The sequence below is a fragment of the Cyprinodon tularosa genome, unplaced genomic scaffold, assembly GCF_016077235.1.
Source record: "Cyprinodon tularosa strain WSP-4 unplaced genomic scaffold, ASM1607723v1 ctg20, whole genome shotgun sequence".
In the NCBI taxonomy this organism is placed as follows: domain Eukaryota; kingdom Metazoa; phylum Chordata; class Actinopteri; order Cyprinodontiformes; family Cyprinodontidae; genus Cyprinodon; species Cyprinodon tularosa.
Window position 1 is genome coordinate 8,085 of NW_024038734.1, and position 24,896 is coordinate 32,980.

The 24,896-nt window shown below is 37.7% G+C and overlaps 1 protein-coding gene across 1 annotated transcript; it reads right to left on the reverse strand.

Annotated features, from left to right (window-relative positions):
- Positions 1-4,101: 4,101 nt before the first annotated feature.
- neurl1b (neuralized E3 ubiquitin protein ligase 1B) lies at positions 4,102-21,115 on the reverse strand. The gene is made up of 6 exons (XM_038284606.1): positions 20,392-21,115; positions 13,699-13,943; positions 13,296-13,629; positions 6,617-7,342; positions 5,069-5,194; positions 4,102-4,768 (listed from the first exon to the last, which is right to left on the reverse strand). The coding sequence occupies exons 1-6, from the start codon at positions 20,420-20,422 to the stop codon at positions 4,521-4,523; spliced, it is 1,710 nt and encodes a 569-aa protein (XP_038140534.1). The 5' UTR covers positions 20,423-21,115; the 3' UTR covers positions 4,102-4,520.
- Positions 21,116-24,896: the final 3,781 nt, after the last annotated feature.

A 24,896-nucleotide genomic window follows, 5' to 3' on the forward strand; every position in this document is an offset into this window, starting at 1 on the left:
CTACTGATTTCATCTACATGTCCGCGCCATGGCAGAGAAACTCAAACAAAAAAATGTGGCATCTCAGAAACTGCATGATTTTTTTTTCCAAAGTAAAAGAAAATGTGAAAAAAGTTCAGAGATGCTGCAATGAGATTGATAGCAACACTGCAACTGTCCCCCAGCTGATGCTTTCTTTAACTAATAGTTCTGCATTTTGTCCTCATAGGTGGCTGCTTGCATTATAAACACATCTAAAAAGCTGTATAATGTTGTAATTTATTAAGAATGATATGACTGAATATATGTAAGTAGTAGTGATTGACTCTTGGAAACATCAGAGCAGTTGTCAGAACTTACCTTTTACCTTTCATGAGTACATTTGACCCAAAAGTGGTTTGATTGCTCATGAAAAGCAATGTGGGGAGGGTCACTAAAAGCAGGTAGCCCACTTTTTCTCTTTGAGCTTTTGTTGGTTTTATTTCCATTTTGTGTTATTAAAGATATTTTTGTTTGTGTGCTTATGTATTTCTTGTTTACCTTTTGTTGCTCTCTAGTGTCAGTCTCCTTCTCATAGCTCCCTTCTTGATTCCTCTCTCCACACCTGCTCCCAATCTGCTGATTAGCCTGGTCTTTGTTCAGTCTCCCATTTATGCACCTCCTTCTCAGTCACTGTTGGCTGGTTCCTTGTCATCATTTCTTTTCCCTTCACCTGTGTTTTCTTGGATTTCAGTATTTTGTTATTTTTGGATTTTTGCTTCAGTGGCCACCTCTTGTTATTAAATCTGCAAGAAATCAGCGTCAGTCTCTGCATTTGGGTCCTTCAAACCTCCACTCAACCTGACGCCCATGGGTTATGCACAAATGATGGATGTTTTGATTGATAGTCCCCCTGCACCTGCCTACCAATTTTGCAAAGGGCTACCACCCTTGTTGGCCATATTAAAAGGCTCTAGGCTGCTGTGTTCCACAAGTGACAACACAAGCTGCATTGATTATATGCCTTGATAAAGTAGTAGGGTGTCAAATTCAATAATTATACAAATAATATAAATCATTTATATTATTTCTATATTAGTCATTTCTATGTTAGTAAAGAACATGTTTTGGTCTTCAGTCCGGCTAATATTTCCATAAACATGCAACATTCAACATTCAACAATGACCGCAGAAGTGGCAGCATTATGCTGTGGGATTTTCTATAGAAGCTGAAAATGCAGCATGATATGTCATATTAATAATTTATTATTTATCCTTAATTGATATAATAATCATGGGATACAAAGTCATATATTTTACTTTTAAAGTTTGGTATGAAATTCTTTGTATAAATCTCAGAATTGTAGAAGTAGAAATTATGAGTTTGTTGCTCATATTTATCACTTGGAATCTCATAATAAAGTGAAATCCATGACTCTTAATCCCAATCATGACACTATGAACACTATGAATTATCTTATAACTGTCAAATAAAAAATTTACCAAAAACAAATTCAGCTTTGTAATGCCATTGTTTGCTATTTAGCTGTTAAATCAAGTGTTTTTAACAGAAAACAGAAAAAAAACTGCAAGTTTTCTGAGTTTCCTTCATTGTCACTCCCTTCTCTCTCCTTAATAAAAACAAAAGGATCATCACAAACAAAATATGACACTAAAGAAACTGAAACATACTTTTCTTAAGGGTTGTTCGCTTTCCAATATATATTTTATTAAAATGTAAGGAAAAGGATGGCTCATTTTACAAGAAAAAATAAATCAGCAACGCTTTAATATTCAAACAGAATACCATCATGACTCTCATTAGTTCTATACAACATATCATGTACTACATAGATTATAGGTTTAGAAAGTAGTGGCATTATTTTTCTTAATAAACAGCAAACATCTATTCTTAGTGCGTATGTCTATGTTTACTATTAAATACATAACTGTGCACACTAAGTTGATTTACTGCAGAGATCAGGAGCCCCTAACAGCAAGGGTCATTAGTATTAAATTTATTATATTTGTGCTTTTCAAAATATCATTTAAATTAGTCTTACATTACACTTTATGTAGAAAACAATGTTCATCTCTCAAAGTGCAAAACCACATTTTTTTCTTTTTGTCATCAAACTTTCCAGGTTTGCCTTTTTCTCTAGAGCATGACATTACATCCAGACACAACCTTCTCTTTACCTGCCCTTACAGCTCGTATTGCATACATTCAGTATCCGTGTCCCTCGTGCGAGAGTCTATAATGAAAATATGGCTAGGGTCTTTAAGTTATTTTTCTATCTATTTTTTCTTCTTCTTTTTTTGCTTAAAGAGATACCACAACAACGGTCTAAGGCACTCAAAGTCAGTGGTCCACAGGTTCTGCTCAAGGACATGTACAGTGCTTTGCAAAAGTAATCATATTCTTTAAACATTTTCACATTTTGTCATATTGCAAACACTTCAGTATGATTTAGCGTGAATTTGCGAAATGGAACAACACTAATTGAAAGCTAATTGTAAAGTAGAGAGCAAAAAAATGCATGGCTTTCCAATTATCCATCCAAAAATGAGAATCATATGGCACAACTTCAAAGCTAGTGAAGCATAACCAGAGCATTAATCAGAGAAATAGATAGGAGGCCCGATGTAACTTTGGAGGAGCTGCAGAGATCCACAGCTAAGGTAAGGGAACGTATTAACAGAAAAACTATATATCTTGAAGTTGTGCTTTATGGAAGAGTGGAAAAAGGAAAACAACTGTTAAGAAAAAGGTATTTTCCAAATGCCTTAAACAGGAAATGTGGAAGATGCTGCTTTGGTCAAACGAGGCCAAAATGGAAATATTTGCACCACATACAAAACAAGATCTTTGACGGATATCTAAAACTGTTAATTATCCAGCAAACGTCCCCCACAGAGCAATACATGCTTTTAGCAGCATTGGGAATATTTTTCCTCTCCAGGGACCGGAAAGCTGGTGTCTAATCACAGAAAGATAAAAAGCAGGAAAACAGACATAAAGTATCGACAATTGCCACAATGATAGAGATCAAGTGTTAAAATTTAGACCTGGATCTGAATGTTTAGGGGATCCAAATTTAGTTGCAACAATAGACTTTATTTGAAAAAGAGTTATTTTGTTGTAAATATAATGCAGTAAAAATGCATTAGGTTGTTTAGTTTTAATTAATTTTAATAAAATAGAAAACTTTTTGTGCTGCATTGCATCCAGGGAAAATTATATATGCTAGGTCCCAAAGTACAAGCTCAGTTTAACCAAGGCAGCAATGAGTAACAGTGAACCTTTTCAGTTTGAACTGCACCATGTTGGAATTGATAAGAAAAAGGTAATAATAATTTAATCATGGTGATTTAAAACGTTTCTTAGATATGTTAGAGCAATGTCAGAAAGATGTTTTACTTTCACTTTGAACAGTCATTATCTTACGATTTGATTTTAATTTCCCCTTATCTTCTGCTAATGGTGTTAGCTCTAGCTAATATGATCAACGGTAGATCACTCGTTGATTGCATCTGTTTGTTTCAATAGATATCAATAACTCAGGTAATGTTATCCTCCCTATGTTTACTCTGTAGGTTCCAGTCAAGTAAGACCTAATTGCGTTATCAACCCAGCACACTGCAAAAACGATCCCAAAATGAGTAAAAATTTCTTAAATTAAGTGTATTTTCCCTTAATTTGAGCAGGTAAATAAGATGATTTGCCAATGGAATGAGTATTTTTACTCTTAAAATAAGCTATCTAGATATTATGCACTTGAAATAAGATAATGCAATTGTTTTCTTCTTGTTTAAAGTGTAAATTGTCTTGTTCCATTGGCAAAGTTTCTCACTTCAATCCTTAATTCAAGAAAAAATGCACAAATTTTGCACAGGTTAAAAATGGTAACCTCCCTACAACAAATTATAATTTTTTAGGTAATTATGAGTTTTTAAGTATAACAAACAGCATTTTTTAAAGTAAAAAGAAAATTGCATTAATTTTGGGCCAGCAAGCTCAACTACCCATGGATCCCGTTAATACACAGAACTTGAAATGTAAATTTACGAATAGATGAGTTATTGTATATAATAAGGGCTGGCAAACAGGTCATATCCTTTCTTTCACTTTCTTTCTCAGAATCCATACAAAATAATTTAAGCTCGAAGCAAAATGACAAAATGTGAAAAGATTTTTTTTTTTTTTTGCAAAGGACTAAATAACCAGAATGACAACGAGAAGGACAAAATATTCACAACAGGCCTTACTGCTTCAACAAATACAGGTAAGATGATGAGAAATCTGAAATGGAGCACATGATTCATCATGTCTTTGCTAAAGTAAAGCTGCTCAGACATCAGTTTTAGTTATCAAGATGAAGTCCATCTTAGTTCTGAGTCCAGAATGCATTTAGAAACGTGAACCGGGACATCTAAGAGGCACAGTGATGTTCTGGTTTAGTCAGTTTCTGATTTAAAGTCAGGATTGTTGTCCCGCAAAGCCTGAGAGGAGTGAACCTGCTGGTAGTGACACACAGCATCTGGTTACACGACAGCCGTCATCACGGCCGATACGTTTTGATGACATCCTTAATAGGCCTTCTGCATATCGGGCAGCATGCGTTGATTTGTCTCTTCAGCTTTTGTCCGCAGTCGTTGCACAGGCACATGTGTCCGCATGTGTAGATGACGGTGTCCACCTCCTGGTCGAAGCAAATGGTGCATTCTCCATTTTTCCCAGCAGGGGGCAGCTCAGAGGCAGCCAGGGAGGGAGAAGTGGGGGGGCTGAGAGGCGAGCTGGGAGCAGTCACTGGAAGGAAAGAGAATATACTGAGATGAAGATTATATGGGAGGAAGAGGATGCTGCTACTGATGGGATGTTTTAATGTAATTATTAGTTAATCATACTGAACATTTTTAGCTAAATGTTATCACCAATAACCTTTTTAGTTAAAGCCTAGCTTTATAGATGCATACATTTAGGAAAACAAACATATTTCCTGCAATTTGTCAGGACTGCTACACTTCTAACTCCTCCTGAGGGGGCTTCATACTGACTTCCATATATACAGTAAGGTATAATTCATGCTGTCAACATCTGGCGTCATACCCAGAGAGGATTCTGAGGCAGAGGAGGATCTGTTGACGCTGAAAGCCAGGTCTGAGTCACTGTCATCTGGGCTGCTGCTCTGAGAAGTTGTGGGGGATGTGCAGGGAGGACTGGACTGCAGTGTTCCTGTGCCACAAAGACAATTATACATCAATAACCTCCACATAACTTCCTTCCTATCAATATAAGGTGGGATTCTGTTAGAAAATATATTACACATGAGCTAAAATGAATGACTTCCGCCAGAATGCAAAGCCGAAGGCTTTACCTTGACATTGCCCGACCGGACGGATTAGAGATACATGCTTATTCATTAGATCAATTCCCTCACAGTCCTCTATTCAGAGCAGAACATTTTTGGATTAAAAACAAGAGAGAATGGGCTCTGGTCTGGTGGGACTTTACAGACCACAGGGACTGAGAGGTCATAGCTTAAAGTTAAACAGTCCAAGGAGGAGAGAATCTACTCGGATGAATTCCTTTAGCCTGGGAAAGAAGATAGTCAGGAAGTGCTCATTTGGTCTGTGCTATCCAGCTTTTAACATAAAGGAGATCAAATATAAATAGGCAGTACGTTATGTTTAGTAACATACTTTTTAAAGGTTTCTGATAAGCAAAAGTATATTGTAATGAGAACCAAACTTATAAAAGCGAGCAATAATTTGTTTTCTAATTGTGATAACTTGAAACACGCATCACCCCCTTAATGAAAACCACCCGCTCCTGCAAAATCTAATGAAGGATGAGCGAATTTGGTAGAACTGTCAGCATATAGGTGCCAGTATTTTTTTATTAGCTTATCTAAATACAGAATATTGTGTTATCCTTGAGAAATAAACTCCTGAGCGAGAAAATCAGCTAATGACTTAAATCCAAGCTTTAATCATCCAAAATTTGTTGGTGTTAATGACCAGTCATAACAAATACTGAAATAAATATGTATTTTCTAGAGAGAAATATCCATGGCTAAAACTTAAAGAAAGAATAAGACTTTCAGCAGATAACAAGAAGGCTGAAAATATTACAGACATATATCTCTATTTTACTCTCTTGAACTTTAAATCTCATTCTATTTTGGAACAAGGTTTGTACATTTAAGAATTAATATAAACGTTTATATTTTGGGGGGAATTGCTACTTAGACTGCTTTGTAAAGATACCAATGCTATGAGCTCAAATAAACTTAGTTTAGCTGGTTAACAGTGGCTCCTCAGACAAATAAAGCATGACATCAACTACTAAAGAGAAATCTTCTAATTTTTGTATTTTGAGGTGAGAAATAAAAAAGGTATAAGAAATCTTCCACTCTGCTACTCTAATTGGTGCCTTTTCCTCTTGTGTGCACCTTGATCAAACAATTCGAATCACAATTTGTCGTAGAAATTGTAAAAAAGTAGTGTCATAGATATAATTTCTGGTATTTTCATATCAATCTCCATAGAGTATTGTTAACTACAGGCTCCTTTAGTTCAATATAAAGTGTTGTGGTGATTGCTGCACCAGTTCTCTTATTGCTTTGGGCTCTTTATATGCTTTAAACACACTTACCGAGTATCCGGAGTCTGTTTACAGCCCCATGCAGGGTGAAAAAGGCCCACAGGACTTGAGAGGAGTCCACACAGAGAAGTCGGCCCCGGCTAACTCCGTTCACCCCATGGTGCACCTCTCCACTGGGCAGTAGACTGAAGCTAAGAACGTCTCCAGAGCAGGGCATAGGGAATCCCCGATGCAACACCCAATACTCCTTCCGGTCCAGAAGGACCTCAGGGTCGGCTGGCAGGTCTGCAGAGTGCAGACAAGCTGGGTCACAGGATGTTAAACCAAACGACATTGCCCCAAAGTAAGGCAGGCCCAGGTGGCCCACCTCTACATACAAAGTTTCCCCCAAGTGCAGCGGCCGGTCACTGAACACCAGAGTCCGACTGCTGTCCAAGAAGTGAATACATGCAGCCAAGCGGTCTGCCGATAGAATCACATCAGATCCACGGATGAGGTGAAAGTGCAAGTCATTGTCTAGCAGGGAGGGGAGGCCCCGGACCCCCCTTGGGAAGGCAGTGGAGACGGTTGAGGACGAGGTGGAGGTGGACGAGCAGCAGGGGATGAGCTGAGAGTAGCTGTTTAGCTGGAGGTTGGCCATCTTAGCAGCGGCCGCCTGGTTGTTCTCCAGCTGATTGTTGTTGTAATTGGCCGAGTCGTGGCTGCTCTGGGGCAGATAGGCACTCAGACGGGCCGCACTCAGGCAGCTAGACCCCACGCTCTCTGCAAATGTGCTGTCTGTGAAGCGAAATGTGAAAAAAAACAACAACAAAATTTTAATAGCTTATACATGGTCTTGCATATGTCCCAGAACACCTCTTTCCCTCTACTTTAATTAATTTTCTACGACAAAAAGGAGATAAATGTTGTCAGTGTTTGTCATGGATATCTGATTCAGCTAAATTTTACAACACTTCCTGGAAAATTGTAATGTTGGCAAGGGAGCAACAAAATCACCTTTTTTTTTAAAGTGTTTATAGGAACAGATAGCTCTGGGAATGTGCTGCTTGTTTTTTTCTCTGAATGTACACAGACCCATTAAACTAATTTACAACTTGTCGCACCACAAACTCAAATTTCATCTGTGAAGATCAGTGTTCAACTCTTGACCCAGACTCTCAGTTTCTTCTGTCATTTGACTTGACCATTTTTACACATGACTATGCTTTCATTTAAACTGCTCCATTGTAGCTTTGGCTGACATTTATTGGTCAAATTCCCGCTGGAAGGCAAACTCCGAATGGCTTAATATCCCTACTACCCGGCATCATCTCTTAATGATGAAGTATGGCCTACTCACAGCACGACACTGCCGCCACCATGTTTCCTAGCGGGTACGGTGTGTTCCAGCACGTAGCTTTTATATGATCCAGAAACGTTTTTCCACAAGCTTTCTTTGCGGCTGGATGACTTTTGGCAAACTGCAAAAAGAACTTCTTTCTTTCAACTCAGGCTTTTTTTTTTTTGCAACTTTACAAAAAAGGCTTTTTTTCCCCTATTTTTTTGCTAATAAACTGTATAAATAGGTGTCTTATAATTCTGTGGACATGTGCCAGTCATTATTTTGGCAATTTAGTGCACATTTTTGAAAAAAACTGCTTTTGTATCTAAAACTGTCTGTTTGGCGCCCTCTGAGGGAGAAGTGACATAACCAGCTCTACCCTGGACTGACTCGCTCCTCCTGCAAAGGGACCGACGAATTAAATGAGTTTCCTGTTTATAATGACGATTATGATTTTTTTTTTCTATAGTAAACAAATTCTATAAAGAAAAGTAAACATCTCATTATTGGCTTCCAAGCTTTGTATAAAAACAAGTCTGCATCATCTCTCCAGTCTAGTTTAATGAATCAACATCAGTTATTTTATTAGATCATTAAAAAAAACACATAAAATGGATTAAAATTTATTTCGACTATTGGTAACAAGAGATAAAAGTTATTTCTTTTTGTTTATCAACAGTGTTTGGTTCAGATATTTATCGAAGGTCCCTGTGAAAACCATGTCTGTAGGAGGCAGACAGAGTCTAACAGCAAAGTGTGAATCAGTTCAAGTGATATGAATACTTTTCAAGGAGCTATAGGGACCTGAGTGACATTGATATAAAAAAAAACGAGTCTGTTTCTTAGTAGAAATAAAAAAAACACAGTTTAAAACTGCCCTGATGTTTTTCTTAACCTCTTACACCCTCAGGGGATATAAATAAATTTCTGCCTGACAAAAACACACAAAAGTACATCACTTATAGCCTCACAGCTATTAGATTTAAGAAGAAACTTTTGGTACGTCTGTAAAGGTAAGATGTCATAGAATGGTTTTCTGGTGTCAGCACCATTGTAGCTTTGACCCTGCCTGAAATATTAGGGACAAAATACAAAATATTTTGCATTTTTTTGAACCTCGCCAAAATTTTCTTTGAAATAAACATTGCAAAAAACTACCAAAATATTATTTATAGCACAAAAAAGTAGTACAGACTTTTAAATCTAAATGTTGTGTAAAAATATACCAAATTTGGACTCAATCAGATGAATCATATTTATTTTAGAATGGTATTAGTGAGAAATTTCTTAGGCGGAGAGGCCATTTTGGCACATTTATCCATAAATGTCACCAAACTGTGCCAAATGTGTTTTTTACATTAATACTGGGGGTTTGTTAAAATTACGAGGTCACGTAGCAGCTGGACCCACCGGTGGGTCCGTAGGGTTCTAGGGGTTAAGAAGTTGATTTTATCATTCAATGTTTAATTTGTGCACATATTGAGTATCTCATAGTTTTTTTATGATAAGAAAATATGACAGCAGCCCTATAGATATTTCTCCCACAATGTTTACATCTGATAAATGCTGCACTTGAAATGGAAATGTCATGAGAGCTCTACTAAATGAAATTCCTGTAAACTATGTGTATAAAAAATGACAATAAAGGTTGTCTCTAAGTAATAACTGCTCTGATGTCGAGTTTTGAGTGGAACCCAAAAACACACAGGCAGATGGAGCCAACATAGATAGATCATTTTAAATCTTTAAAAACAGGAAAATGGTTTACATCCAAAGTGTAGCATAACTGGCGAGGAAAATCAGATGTTTTTTTCTAGGCTTGGGAGCAGTATTTACCTGTGTGGGCTAAAAGGTAAACGTTCAGAAATATGTGTGGAAACAGGGACATGAACAAACAAAGCTGATAACAGAACAAAACTACAAGATAAACCTAATGAATGAAACCTGAGATGAAAGTAACTGAAATAAGATCAATTTGAGAAAAAGGACTAAAGATGGAAAAAACACTAAACATTCATATAAAAATAAACCAATACGGCAAGACCCAAAAAGGCTAAGGCAAGACCAAAACAAAATATTTCTAAAATAAAACCTGAGAAGGAAAAATCCAAACAGAAATTTGAAAAGCAAACAGAAAGTAATATTTATATATATAAAAACAAAAAATCAAAAGTATCCATGATACTGACATTAAAACCAGAAAGGAAAATAAATAAAGATGTTAATTTTGGTCGGGTTTATTTTGCTTTAAGAAATAAGCAGAGCTTTACAGATCTCCACTAAATCCTGTTCCTTTCTTCAAAGCCACAAATGTTCCATACTGTAAGCATCATAAGCTGAAGGAAGAGCTCAGTTAAGCTTCTCTGTACTTCAGAAACAGACATAAACAAGACTGCTGCTCGTAGTCCCCCTCTGACTTATGATGCATTCCTTTACCACTATTTCTAGATATGTTGGAGCAGAAGAGCAGTCTGGCCGCTCACCAAAGCTCCTGGGACTGGCCGCCTTGACCAAACAAGGCTACAGCTTCTGTCAGGCTGAAGACAAACATGCCTGATGCGTAAGAGTGAAGACAGCAAAAGGGGGGGTGGAGAAGGTGGTGGAATTGAGGCCAGCTTAACTGCAAAAAAGTGACACAGCTCAGGAAAGTGATAGTAAGACTGTGTTATGAGTAGTAGTTGGGAGGGTGAATAGGCTGCGTGACATCTGTTGTTCATTTCTCTATGTCATGTTAGCCAATTTGAAACAAAGAGGCTCTGGTTTTTAAGACAAACACAGATCCGTTCTGACACACAGATCATTCATCATCGAGCCATCCCAGACCATTTCACCCGCTCCTTTCAAACCGACCCACAGGGCTGCAAAGCTGTGCCAAGCTTCCAAGAACCCCTCTACTTCATCTGTGAATACATTGACCCTATAAAAAATGTGTTTCTGTGGATTTAGAGGTTGTAAAAACACATGGTCCCAAGCTAACTGACTGGAATCCTGAATGTAAAAAACATCCACTACTCAGTGCTGCAGTGTTATGAAAAAATATTTGCACCTCTCGAATTTTTTTTAACATTTTCTCACATAATTATAACAAAACACAATATAGTTTATAGAGATACTTGAGAAGTGGGAGAAAAATGGGAGGAAAGGCATCCAAAGTTTTCCCCTTTACACTGATGTCACTAAATAAAATTTATTAAAAGCAGATGTCTTCAGATGCCACCTAATCATTAAATGTATAATTCAATCTCACTGTAGGCCTCCAAGAGACATAATTCTGCCCTTTGTGCGCTTATGTTTGAGTTTCTTTTTAAGTTTCAAGTTACACTTTGAATTATGTCATTCTTTGTCATTGGTTTCTTTTCCAATTTGTGATGTATTTTCTGAGTTAGTGCCCTGTCACACCTTTACGACTTAGACAGCGTATGCCTGACCTCCCAGAATCTCCTAAAACGCTGGCATACGCTGAACTTTTTATGGTTTCTTTCCAATTTTGGGTGTATGCATATCATATTCGTAACTACTGCAGAGCGTATGTCAAAAGACAGCCTAACTTATGCACCCGGAGATGCTCGGGCTGCATAAAAAGATTTCTTTGATTGCGGTATTAACCTAGCTGCTGTTTGCCGCCCATCAAATAAAAAGAATAAATAAAAAGAAAGAAAGAAGGTTTGCAATCACAGCAGATTCAGCTTCATATCTAGTAGGAAGTTTGTTGGTCTAAATCAGGCATCCCCAAAGTCGGTCCTCGAGGGCCACTGTCCTACAGGTTTTAGAGGTTTCCCTGCTTTAGCACAGCGGCCCTTGAAGACCGACTTTGGGGATGCCTGGTCTAAATCGTCAAGGTTTGACAGGGGTTTTACTCTCTGTCTCCCTCCCCCCTCATTGTGTCATTCTCCTTTCTCTTAGCTCCTTCTAGTTACGTCTGTCTACACCTGCTCCCAATTAGCTAATTAGTCCGCCCATTGTTTCTGACTCCCATATATACACCACCTGTTTAGTCACTCATTGCTGGATCCTTGTTATTAATATTGTTTTATTCCTCCTATTGTCTCTTTTTTTTTTTTGTTTTTTTTTTTTTTTGAGTACATGGGCTGCAGAGATGGAAACCCTTCCAGACATCCTAAAGCATTGATTCCAAAAGATGGAGTCATGACCCTACTTGAGGTCCTCGATCAACCAGTATGGGGTCTACAGAATCTGCAGCAGAAGTTAAACTAAACAATAAGCAGTTATGTTAAAGTGATTAAATATATAAAAGCATCACACAAAAATTGATAAAATCTACTACTTTGGTTGTTGATTTTGTGAAAGAATTTAGTCCCTTGTTAAATGATTCTGTAGAAATGTTTATATACTCAGCCAAATGTTCAGCTCTCGAGTCGATACTGGAACCATTTTATGGGTAAACAGCTGAAAAGTTTGGGAAGCTTTATTCTTAACATCAAAGTTGCCTCTCAGATCTCTTATACTGATTCATGGTGACTTTTCAAACAGAAAAGCTGGGATGCACAGCGTTAAAGGAGTAAGAACAATATATGGGTGAAGGTAGATTATGTTCCCAATAGAGCTTTTGCTTATAGGTAAAAATAGAGTTATTAATTCAAATTAAAATTGTATTTCTTTTGCTACAAGTTTTAAGGTAAGTTTTTATTTCTGTTCTCTAAAACAAGCTTGATATTTTAAGTTTTAATTAATGTCTGTTTTTGTAAAATTCTCTTTTTTCTATTCATCAGAGCTATTTCCCCTTAGTCGCTGTTCTTGCACTGCAGTTTTTTTGTATTGTGTTTTTCACCTTGCTGTTGGTGTTGGAACCAAAATAGATAAACCATGTGACACTTTTACTGTAAATAAACTGCATACTAGTTAATTTTATGGCTTGATTCAGAGATATATAGGGCACTGTAAACACTGCCAGAGCTGCAGTGAGTTTATAATAGGTGTGAATGGTCAGACTGTTGATTGCAACAACAGATATAATTATCAGAAAAACAAAATCAGATTTTGCTTAGGGCCTCATGGAGGCCTTGATTGGCCGTGGTGGGTGGCGAAGGCTTTAGGTTAAATAATAATAATTTGCCAGATCCCCCTCCGTTGAAAATGGCTGCTTCCAACCGGGCTCAGCTTGAGCTATTTTTCAAAGTAGAGTCAACAAAGAAAGTTGAAGCAGTAAGTTCTTCACTTCAAGCTTTTTTAACTCATAAAAGTGAAGAAATGCATCTATTTCTTTCAACTTTAAAATGTATGCACTGATTTGTGTTGGGCTCTGACATTTAATGCAAGTAGTTTATTTTGAGGCTTGTAGTTGTAACAGATGATCATTTCAATGGCCTTAAAGGTTCTACAAGGATAACTTGAGTTCAATTACAACAAAAACATGACTGTTTCTCATTATTAGCGTGACAAGATTCTTACCCAGCAGTGTGACCTCCTGAGTGATGCCGTAGATGTCAATGATTGCCCAGAGAGGACAGCCAATGCTGAGTCCACAGTGGAAGAGGATGGGCTCTCCATCATTGATGCTGTAGAAAACCCTCCCATGGCGGTCCGCCCAGAACGACAGCACGTTGTCCTTTAGGGCGAGCCTCTCAGGCAGGGCCTTTGCCCAGTAGCCGGGCCGCGTCACCAAGTCTGGGCAAGCGTACTTAGGGATGTCAGAGGCCTCCAGCTCACTTGGATCCAGACTAGTGAAACCAAAGCGCAGAGCTCCACTCCAGCCAGTGTGTACGCCAGAAAGACGCAGACGGACCTAAAAGTGGTAGATTTATTAAAACCTTGTTGCATCCTTGTCAAACCAATCTGGAAAGGGTAAACAAACCTTTTCATAAAGGTGCACAGGGCGATGGCTGAACGTGATGCCATTGCAGAAGCTGTTCTTGCGAGTGGCCCTCCGAAGCTGCCCATCCAGCCTGATGTTTTTCCCCCTGGCATGAGGATTAAAGCGCAGCGACTCCAAGTTTATGTTGACCGGAGGGACAGACGTTCTTCTCTCCACACCTGACCCGCTGTTGGGCAAAGAGTAGTACTGCCTGCTGGACACCGGGCGGGGATGCAGAGTAGCATCTGTGGGTGGTCAAACATAAGTTATTACAGAGGAGCCCACAGATAATTAGGTCAAAATAGTGCATCAACTCCAAACTTGTTTTTTTGTGAGTCTGTTTTTCCGTTTTTTCACCAGCATATAACAAGGTGTTTGTAGACAAGAAAAAGCAACTTATTGGGGCGGGTTTGAAAAAAGTCAGCCCACAGTTTTATGGCATTGAAATTAATTTTGTCAGTAAAACACTGGGAAGCATTTATCTGGCTTATATTTTACCCTTTCAGATCAAAATAAAGTTTGCAATATTAGCCACGAGTCTTCATCAGATTGTCTAAGCTGGCCTACAGCATAAACAAACACTCAATAGCCGTCTTTATTTTCCCCGTTATCTTCTACAGGGGAGAATGAATCAGACAGTGCAGATCCACTATCAAAATACCCAAATGAAAGGGCAAGTCTTTGATCCCGTCTTAACAGGAGAACCCAGCATCCTAGTTAGAATCTCTTGACAAGCATCTAAAAAAAAACAAATAGAACAGATCAGAACTGAGAAGAAGATAAATCGACTGCTGGCACAAATGAGACTTGAATGATGACTGTTTATGGTATAGAATGGCGGCGATTCGACCCTCAAAGAGAGGCTGTGTGTCTCCTCTCCTCCTGCGGGCCAAAGAGAGATTATGTTCCTCTTAAAAATTCACAGCGTTCTGCTGCAAAGACAATAACTCAGTGAAATGTTCCACAGCACATTTCCTAAATTAGGCATTATCACTGATTATATTCTAAACTATAGAGCACGAGAACATCTGTAACATCTCAAAGGGATGAGCCTCTTCCCATCTTGAGCAGTTTGGGTTTTGAGAAAGTAAAATATACTTTGGAGGTTAATGTAACATAAAAAACATGTTGAGGCCTGACTTTAGCACTTTAGGCCTAACTACCTCGCTGACAGGGGGACAAACAGGGAATCTGCACTTTAATCACCTACAGTGAGGCCTGTTATAGACACTTGTTTGCCATTATTAGATGAAAGGCATAGCACAACAAGTCACGCAGCAAGGGATGTCTCAAAACACATGATGGCTATATATATATGAAGTGTTTCTAGAACGGCAACAAATACATCTAAACCCCACTAAAACATTGTGGAAATTCTGTGTCTTTACATTTTTCAATGTTCAACCACAGTTTGAAGTTGTTTAAACAGAAGACATTGTTTACTTTCCTCTGTCTAGAAATATTTGCACACATTGAAGGAAAGTCAAGCAATTGGGATAAAAGGCTATCGAACTCCAATGGCTTCTATTTGGCTCGAAGAGACACAGAGTGCCAGTCTGCTCACATTATGGTATATTTTAATCTTTTTTAACAACACAGAGTACCATCGGAGGTGAGGGTTAGTATGGTTGACTTGCAGCAAACACCTTTCAGGGTACAGCCGTTGACTGAGCCTCATAGTGTTTGTATGGTTTCCTTGTTTGCTCTTGCATGGGCTCCTCCCAGGTACTCTGGTTTTCTCCTTTTACGTTTTCTTTTTACAAACTGGTAAGATTAGCTCACATCTTTGGAAATTCACAACGAAAATTCAATTTGAAAACACCAGAGGAGACTTTTTTAAACTAAAATGAAAATCCAACATCGCTGCTAGATTTCAACATTAAGTTAATTATAGTAAGAAATTGGAATTTATAAATTTGAACCTGAGATAAAAATGCCCCAATCTATCAGGACTTGGGTTAGGGTTAGGGTTAGATTTTTTTAAATACTTATAAAATAAATGGTCCTCCTAATTGTCAATCATTCTGGTGATACGTTTACATAAGGCCGTCCTACGTGCTCGTCCACATTTTCACTTACCGGTGGTGAGTCTGACATAGAGGAAACTTTTAAAATATATAAAGAAACTCCCACCATATTGCCAAAACTAAATATCATGATCACTGAGCACCAATCTTATAAGTTTTTGCAATCTGCAGGTGGAACTGAGTAAAAGTGGAGATGCCGTTACGCTGCGCATTATTTGTCTTGGTATTTAGAACCTCAATCTGTAAATCATGTTGTACTCGACCCAAATGCTCCAGTTTTCAATTGGAAAACCAGCCAGATTTGCAAACACTGGGCGTTGTGACCAGGCTAACTCCCGTTAGCAATAAAAGTCAACAACAATTTGTTTTCCATATTATAATACATCCCAAAAACTCACTGTGAGACATTTCTTAATGCCACACAAACAGGAAAGAATGCATTTCATTGTATATGTACCGTAAACAGGATGCACACTGGTGTAGTTGGTAGTATTGCGATGCAATGCAGCAATAAGGTATTTGGAATGTCTCTGGATACCATGGCTTTGTCCTACAGTTGAATAACATGACTGTTGTTGGTCTATAAATTCCCTTAAGAGTAGAGTGAAGCCAACAGAGTAAGAAAATACATTCTGGTGTTGGTTACAAGAACCCTACTGAAGTACATTCATATGTTTTTTGTTGATTGTGCTTGAACCAAAAATAATTGTCAATTTCCATTTCAAACAATACAGAGAATTTGATATTCAGTTTTTTTCTAAGAAAAAATAGCATGTAATTTGTGCTTGAACTGAATAGATGTTTTTTTTAACCATTTAAATGATTTAAAAAAAAGTCTGAAAAATATAAATGAATTTATAAGAATTAACAGCCAAGGTTAGTCTCACCAATGAATAACTAAACCATTCACTCTATCACTGTTTTACATTTTGAAGGACCTAAAAAAATTAAACATCAAGCTCTCCAATGGGATTAAATTATACATTATTTGTTATATATAATTGTTATACGAGATCAGACCAGAAACAGCTTGTTTATGTCCTGGTCAGCTGATGACTGCAGGCTTTTTACTTCAATAAAAAGTCTGACTTACAGATTGTATCTATTATTTCTCGCCACTGATCAATGATCTTTGCTGAAAAAAAAAAAACAGTTATAAAACTCTGACCCTTCAGCGTTCTAAAAATGAACAAGTGTTAATAAAATCATATGATCGCACAAGACACTGCACTTCATACCGAGGACAAATAGGAAATTGATGTTATGCATTCCTCAGTTTCATCTGTAAACTCCAAGCTGATTAGGCTGTTTACTTATTTGAAGAACTTCAAAAATCCATCTTAGATCATAATGGTTCATTGTTCCCTTGTAAGTCTGATATATTTTCTCTAAAATATCATAATTACTCCTAAAAACAATGCAATGTCTATAAAGTAATGTACTGTAATAAAAAAAAGTTCCAGATGGAATTAAAACCATTAAAATTCTTAACTTTTTTAAATTATTGTACTCTATAAATGTAATGTTCAGCACTTGTTAAAGTGTAACAACATTAGCTTTTATATTTTGGTAACAGCTCCTACCTAAACATTGTGACCATAATTTCCTTTAAGGTGTTTGTTCAGTCAGTCATCGTTCACATAATAAATAAATCTAAGGGTGACCAGTTTATGTGCATTGTGTTATAAATTTTAAAGGCCAAACCCATGGCCCCCCAGGAAAGTCAGAAACCCACACGCTTTACATACGTTTTCTCTTTGGTGTAGATAGAGACTTTTACACCAAACATGACATTTCCATTTTAGCGTTCTGACCGGCATATTTTTTGGAATTGTCAAGAGTTGTATTTGTTCGCTGCCACCAGGCACCGCAATGATCTTTTACATTTGTTCTAGTTGTAAACAAGCACATTTAGTCACTTTATATTCTTTTATTAACTTATTAAGGATAGTTGTTTTATGATTATGACTAATTCTTGTTTCTTTCATCTATTTCAACTCTTCATGATCCAATGGAGATTTTGCCAGAAAAAAAGATGGTTGTAAGGGTTCAGAGCACTTAAATGTATGAAGTGGACCATTGGACTGCACCACCAGCTGGGGAGGAAGTAGAATAGAATAGAATAGAATAGAAACTCCCTTTATTGTCCCATAAAAGGGAAATTCTGGTGTTTACAGTAGCAAATAGATTATAGAAAAAAAAATGGTCACACAAATATGGACCTTAGAAAAATGTATAATGTATAGTGAAGAGCTAAAAGATAAACAATAAAATACTGTACTGTAAAGTGTTTTAAGTGTATGTATTTATTTAGATTTTTGTTTTTAATTGTTTTGTTTCCAATGTTGGGTTTTAATGGTCTGGTCGGCCATTTAGTATGTTGTTCTTTTTTATTTATAAATACAGCTTTTAGGGTTAGAAAATAAGAAAGAATTATTCTACAAATTCCTTTACAGTAACTGCTCCTATTTGATTTAGTTTGGGTTGTCATATGAATGCATAAATCAATTTAGTTAAAGAACTTGTGGTTCAGAAGATTTCTCTGGGGTTAGGCTAGCTTATTTTAGCTTAGCGACTATGCAACTGATAATGGCAAATTGTCTCGATTGCTATTTGAAGATAACTTTTAAGAAGAAGGCAAATGTGGTGCTGCAAAACCAAGACTGATTTCCAGCAAAGCTTCTTAACCCTGGGGGGGGATAGCCTTTGGTTTTCAGGGGAACGCTTTATTTTTTCACCTTGACTAGATTTAAAGTAAGGTTTTATTCAAAGCAATTCTTACTGATTGTGTATTTAACACAATGTGCCAAAAAATAAGCAAATGTATCCTTATGAGAAAGATATTAATTAGTCCCAAAAAGTAAGGTTAATAATTTGGATTTTTCTTACGAAATCCACTTGTGTTTTTTTTTAAACAGTTGGACTTGCATGGGTTCTGCATACTCAGATAACATTATTAGAATGATTGGAGACATTTTATTAAAAATCATTTCTAACATTTTGTTTTTTGCTCAGTGTATATTCAGGAACCAAAGCCTGGCTTCATTTAGAAGTAGACTTGGAGACATGGGCGGTTCTAGACAGGGGCCAACGGGGGCCAGTGCCCCTGTAGATCATGTCCTGGCCCCTGTTATGGCCTCTGTATTGAAGACATAATACTAAAAGTATTCTAATGATGATATGCGCTGAAACACAGATGGTTACTGGTAGGTCCTTTGGATCTATTTAATTTTTTTATTTAAAGAATTTATTTTTATTAATTATTTAAAAAAAACAATAAGGCGATAGCCTCACTTATATTGAGACAGGATCCTAGTTTTCATCTGCTAAATGGTTTTTTTTTTTTAATAAATAAAAAAAAAAACTTTTACAGCTGTATTTATTGGTTTTTCTTGAGTTCTAATTCTGATTTATATAGAAATCTGTCATTTTAACTTAAAATAAATGTGTAAAATTCCTGAATTATAAATGTATATTGATCTAATATTTCAAATAATAGCTTTATTTTATCTTTTAGATATTTATATAGCTAAAAATTTTTTAGTTGCTTTTTTGCTATGCTAAGGGACTTTAATTTTGATATTAAGGATAATCCAAATGAAGATTTTTCAAGCCAAAAATAAATATTTTCAATTAGAAGACATATACATTTAATTAAGGAAATTTAACTTCATACAGATATCTTAATGTATTTGAATGCAATGTTTTTTTGTTTCCTGTTTTTCTGTGCCCCCATAAAAACACAAACATTTGGTCTAGAACCGCCACTGCTTGGAGAGTTTCTGCAGATACAGAAAGGAAACATTTCTGGCAGGATGTATTGTGAGCTGCTGTGATGGCAACACCCCCTTATTCAGATGGTGAGACGGGCCTGCTGGGAGCGTGGGAGTGTGACAGACGTTAAATCAAAGTGATATAGAGGAACTGATTATCAAGTAATGGGCTCTAGGTAACATGACAGAGTGGCTCAGAGCTGAGGGCTCATCATCATGCAAAAATGAGTCTGACAATCAAGCGCCTACAAGAATAAATCACAGGTAATCACTCCAGACTGCTCTTAAAGTAATGGCACTTGGAATAAAAGGATATGTTGGTGTTTTTTTCCAGCTTCTGCTCTAGTTATGTATATATTTTACTTTTTTCCCTCATTGGTCTATATATGTTATGAGCTGTGGCTTTCACTTTGACCTACTGCAATAACATCCTGTTCAGATTAGAATTAATTAATAAACTCCCCAATAATAATAATAATAATAAAACATCCAATAAACTGACTGACTTCAAATTAATAATCATGTTTTCCAATTTCCTTTTAAATCGCAATACATGCAATCATTTTGCCAAAATGTATTATTACTCATATTTTAGTAACAATGTGAGGATAAAAACGGATCCATGCAGAAGACATTTAAATGCATATATTTAAACTGTCACCTGTCTCAAGTTTACATTTATTGCTCGATTATTATTTAATTTGATCTTATTTTTTTTGCAGAGCACCGAGGCTCCTGGAGGAGCGCTTCCCAGGGAGTCACATTCATCTCCCCCATGATGCGGAGCGCGTTTCTACAGCCCGACGATCACAAGATGAGCCATGTGTGCAACACATCTGCTATTTTCCACATTAACAATCCAACAATGAACAAAAACGACATAAAAACCTCACCTATTAAGGGTTTAGGCGCTGTATTCCCCATTATATCCAGATATTCCTCTCACCGGCTGACAACTTAATCCCGATTGCAGCGTTTCTCTGTCCATCCATGTATCCTCGGACCGATGAGCACCTTTTCTCGCTTGGAGATGATCCTCCCAGATGAAGCATGGACGCGCTCTTCTTCTTAATGTCAACCCCAAGGCGCTGCGACAGGCGGACACCTCCAACTGGCGCACAGCAGCCCCCTCCTTTCCTTACCGTGGGCTCCCCTCTGCACGACTTTAAAGAAACAGTGAGCCTTCTGATGATTAACTCAGCGGTTAATTTGCGCTAATGAAAGACTAATGACTGTGCAGCCAATAAGAGACGCATACTAAACAAGAGGGACGCGTAATCTGAAGGGAACCTGTAGAAATTTCCATACAAAGTCAGGCAGACATGATGCTGAGAACTTTGAAAAGTCCTTCAGACTGGATAGATCTGATTGGTTCAAATGATCTGAGTACAGATATACCTAAAAGTGACCCTTAAATTAATCATGCACATCATAAACTAACAGATAAGGAGCCCAAACTCTTGATAAAATTCAAAGCACCATCTGAGGAAATCCCCCGTTTTCCACACCCTATCCTCTGCCCTCCCACAGCCTTGACTGCTGGGCTTCTCTCAAGCTGTTTCCTGTCTTCTGGATCTCTCTGCTCTCAGAGGAGTCATGCATGGCCTGCAGGGCTTGTAGGAATGAAAGCATCTGAAAGCAGATCTGGGATGACATGTCTCCTGTAGCAGCGAGAGCTAGAGAGAGGCCTGAGGTGCTACAGTAACCTCGTGTCATGAAGAGTGAACAAAGACTGCCTTTTTAGAGAATATATGTTATTGAAATGTTAAAGCGTGCTCGTACAGCTTGGACATTTCTGAGCAGACTGAGTCCCGAGACTGAGGCCAAGCAAGTCTTGTCAGCGATGGTGTTTGGTTGAAGGCAGACTGGGACTAAATATAACTCAGAGACAAAAGCATTTGTTTCTGTGTGCTCAATGCTGTTTGTTTTAGCAGGATACTGTGGCTCCCATATAGTAGACTTAGAGGAATGGTGTTTAGGGTAAAGCAAGGCAGAAATGTAAAAATCCCCCCCTACACCCTCTCTTTCTGTATCCTTCGAAATAAAAAAGCTGCAATGGCAAGGGGATTAACACAGGAAGTGAATATGAAGCTGCAATGATGTCTGCAATCAAGCTTCCCAATAAACACGGTGAAACAAGTGTTACTTCTCCCTGATGCCTCATTCACTGCCTGAGTGCACACTACAGTTTAAATGAAAGCAATATTATCACTGATTTAGTCCATGTTAGCATTTGTATTTTGTGGTTCATCCTCAGCTCAGTCAATAAAAGGTCCTTAGATGTTTGCAGGGCATTAAACATTTCTTAAAAACTGGCAGGACAAAACAAAGCAGTGGAGGAGCAATAGATGCCATTTGATCAATCAGAGTAGTTTTTTCATTAAACCTTTTCAAGGCATAATTTACAAAATGCTGTGCAGATATTTACTATTTTAGTTAATTTACCAAAATCCAGCAACATCTACAGCTTAAATACTCTATAGAAGATATTTCTAGAGTTCTGGCGCTTGTTGTATAACTGGAAAACTCCCAGAATGTGACCCTTTCTCTTTACTGACAGGGAAAGGAATGACAGGACTAATCTAGTGATAGTCACTAATCATATGAGAGAAACAGGACAATAGTTATTAGAGGCTGCTGCATAGATCCACCCTTTAAACTGTCAAATCTGCAGACAGGACAGCTATTGGACTTCTACTCAATAAATACGTATTTATTTCTTCAAATAGTGGCTATTAGAAACCCTAGAAATCGTCCTGCCTTCGTTGCAGAACACCAAACCTGTGAATGGAAGTACTCTAGTTAGACAAATAAAACTTTATCAATTAGATCCTAAACACAATGGCTGATAAATGGCCCTCTGTCTATTCTTGATCTACTTAAGTATCTGTGTATAAAAACACCAAAACTACGCAGCTTACAGTAGCTACTGACTGGGTTCAGATATAAATGCTGAATGATCTGTACTTATAAAGCTCTCTATGATGTCCGAGGAGCCCAAAGCGCTTGGCTCTACACTCAGTCATTACCCTATTCACACAGGCATGATCAAGATGTCCGGCCATCTAACCAAAACCTAACCTGACAACAGCCAGATGCATGTCCATCTCCGCCTAGCTCCACTATGTGAGTGGAGCTAGGCGGAGCTGGACATGCATCTGGCTGTTGTCAGGTTAACCAAAACCAGGCAAAGGGGCGAAGTCTCTCACCTGAAGACACTGCTGAGACGGACAGAGTGGGGGCTCAAAACCAACCCAATGGATACATGATTGCATGTCACAGAATTGCATCTGGAGCAAAATAGCAGCCGCAGTCTCTTTAGCTTGTTTTCCTTCAGGAATATGTACAACATATGCTGAACATCAAAACATGCAAAATAATTGGAAAAAGATATACAAATATAGTTACCACCTGAAATGCGATTCATTAAATGTGAAGCGTTTTGCTAGTTTTTCTAGATTTTTGTTCAGCGAAACTGGATCAATTATAGAGATGGGGATGGTGGGTGGTGTTCTATCACCTAGATTCATTGAAGATTTTTTTTCTATTCTGTGGTCTTTTTACTTTAAACACCACAAATTCCCTATTATGGGACAAAAAAGTGATTTTCTATTCTATTCTTTTATCACTGTCAGAAGTGAGAAAATAGAATGAATAATTTACAGTTCTGGAAAAGCAATGCAAAAAAAAAATTCTAATTTCTAAGTGACACTATTAAAGATCAGTTGAAACATTTACCGTGACTATTTGTGTCAGTTGGAAAATCCAGATACTCATCCGATTATTTTTGGGATTTCATACAAACAAAGAAAGTCATTTTTTTTCCTCTCCGCTGCCTTCATCTTCTAGACATAGAGATCATACCCGCCATCTTTGCGCAGTATGTTGCAAATTGTGTCTGCCAAACTCTCTAAGGTGACAGAAAGTAACGCAGGCCGATATAATCATTTAAATAGTACATTCTGCACCACTTTTGCACCCGTTGTCTCACCCACAACACTCCCACTAAATAGTAGTGTTTAGTGCTCCTTATCTGGTGCATCAGTAGATCAAGCCCTAATTGTGGTGGAAAACCAACACCCCTAAAAATGGAAACTCTAGGCATGAAAGTATAGTAGCCGCTTTGTGCAGTTAAGACAGTATTGCTATATTCAGCAGGGATAGCAAACTGGTTATATTTTAACAAAGCATTAAAGAACTAGTTAAGGGCTACAAAATAACTGAAACTGAATGTTTTTCAGCGTGAAAACTACTTTTAACGTGCATCCAGAATTTTTTATGAAATTGTTTAGATTAAAACATATTTATGTGTTTAGATAGCTTAGACAAAGTCTAGACAAAAGTTTCATTGGAAAATAGATCTCTACAAATTTGTCCTGTATAAATGTACATTTGCAAAGAAGAATCAGCAATGGCTTTTAGACTAAAGATGTGTAAAGCTGGAAGAGGCTTTAATAAATAGTATTTAAAGGGGACTGATGAAGAGTATATCATGATTGCAACAGAACTTAGTTTGAAAAAGAATATCAACAATCAGGGTTTCCAGATCTGACTGGTAGTTTCCAGCATAAACTCAATGAAAACCCTGCAACTTCAGCAAAAACCAACCCAAGTCTCAACCTTACTTAAAGCTGTAATATGCACAAAAAACTACACTAAAGACGAAAAAGATCAAGCTGAAAAGATGCCCATAAAGCAATTAAATATTCAACACATGTGCTTTCTCAAACATGTTGTCATATGTAATTATCTGACACCAACACAAATTTTGAGTCAAATTATTAAGGCTCTTAGGCCCCGTCCACACGAAGTCAAAACGAACACGAAACGTTGATATTTTCCAAAACGTTTGTCGTAAAGACGGAGACGTAAAATAAATGTGATCGTCCACACGAATGCATGAAAACGCTGCAAAATGTATGCCAGGCCTGTAAGTGGCGCTGTGGTGCCAAAGCAAAAATAAGCGACGAAATGTTGGGCATGTGCACTAATATTTATACATGGTTGCCCTGCGGGTCCATTTTCGTGGTTAAGTCAAATTCAGGTGCTGAACTATGTCGTCGATATTGCTCTGTTCTTCCTGGAGATATTCCAGAAGAAGAAGATTCTGTTGTAAGCCAGACATCAGGGTGAGTAGCATTAGCAGCAACGGCGCCATTGTTGTTGTGATACTGGTCGCGCATGCGTGTTTAGAGGCGACGCTATGACACATGCGTGTAAAAAAAAATATGCGGTTAGAGCGTAAAGATGGAAACGCGAAAACGGCGTTTCGAAATCTTCCCACTCTGAAGGCTGAATAAAAAAAAGATCGTTTACAGACCCCCGAAACGCCGGCTTCGTGTGGATGAGAGGCTGGTTTGGTGAAAAATTTGCGCGTTTAGGCCAGGGTTCGTCTTCG

Bases quoted from the DNA above. Each gene is read 5' to 3' on its own strand.
- neurl1b (XM_038284606.1), bottom strand. From the start codon at position 20,422: ATGGGGAATACAGCGCCTAAACCCTTAATAG. The intron at 13,944-20,391 runs GTGAGGTTTTTA...GACCACCCACAG, and splicing joins AGCGCCTAAACCCTTAATAG to ATGCTACTCTGCATCCCCGC. The intron at 5,195-6,616 runs GTAAGTGTGTTT...TTTGTGGCACAG, and splicing joins AAACAGACTCCGGATACTCG to GAACACTGCAGTCCAGTCCT.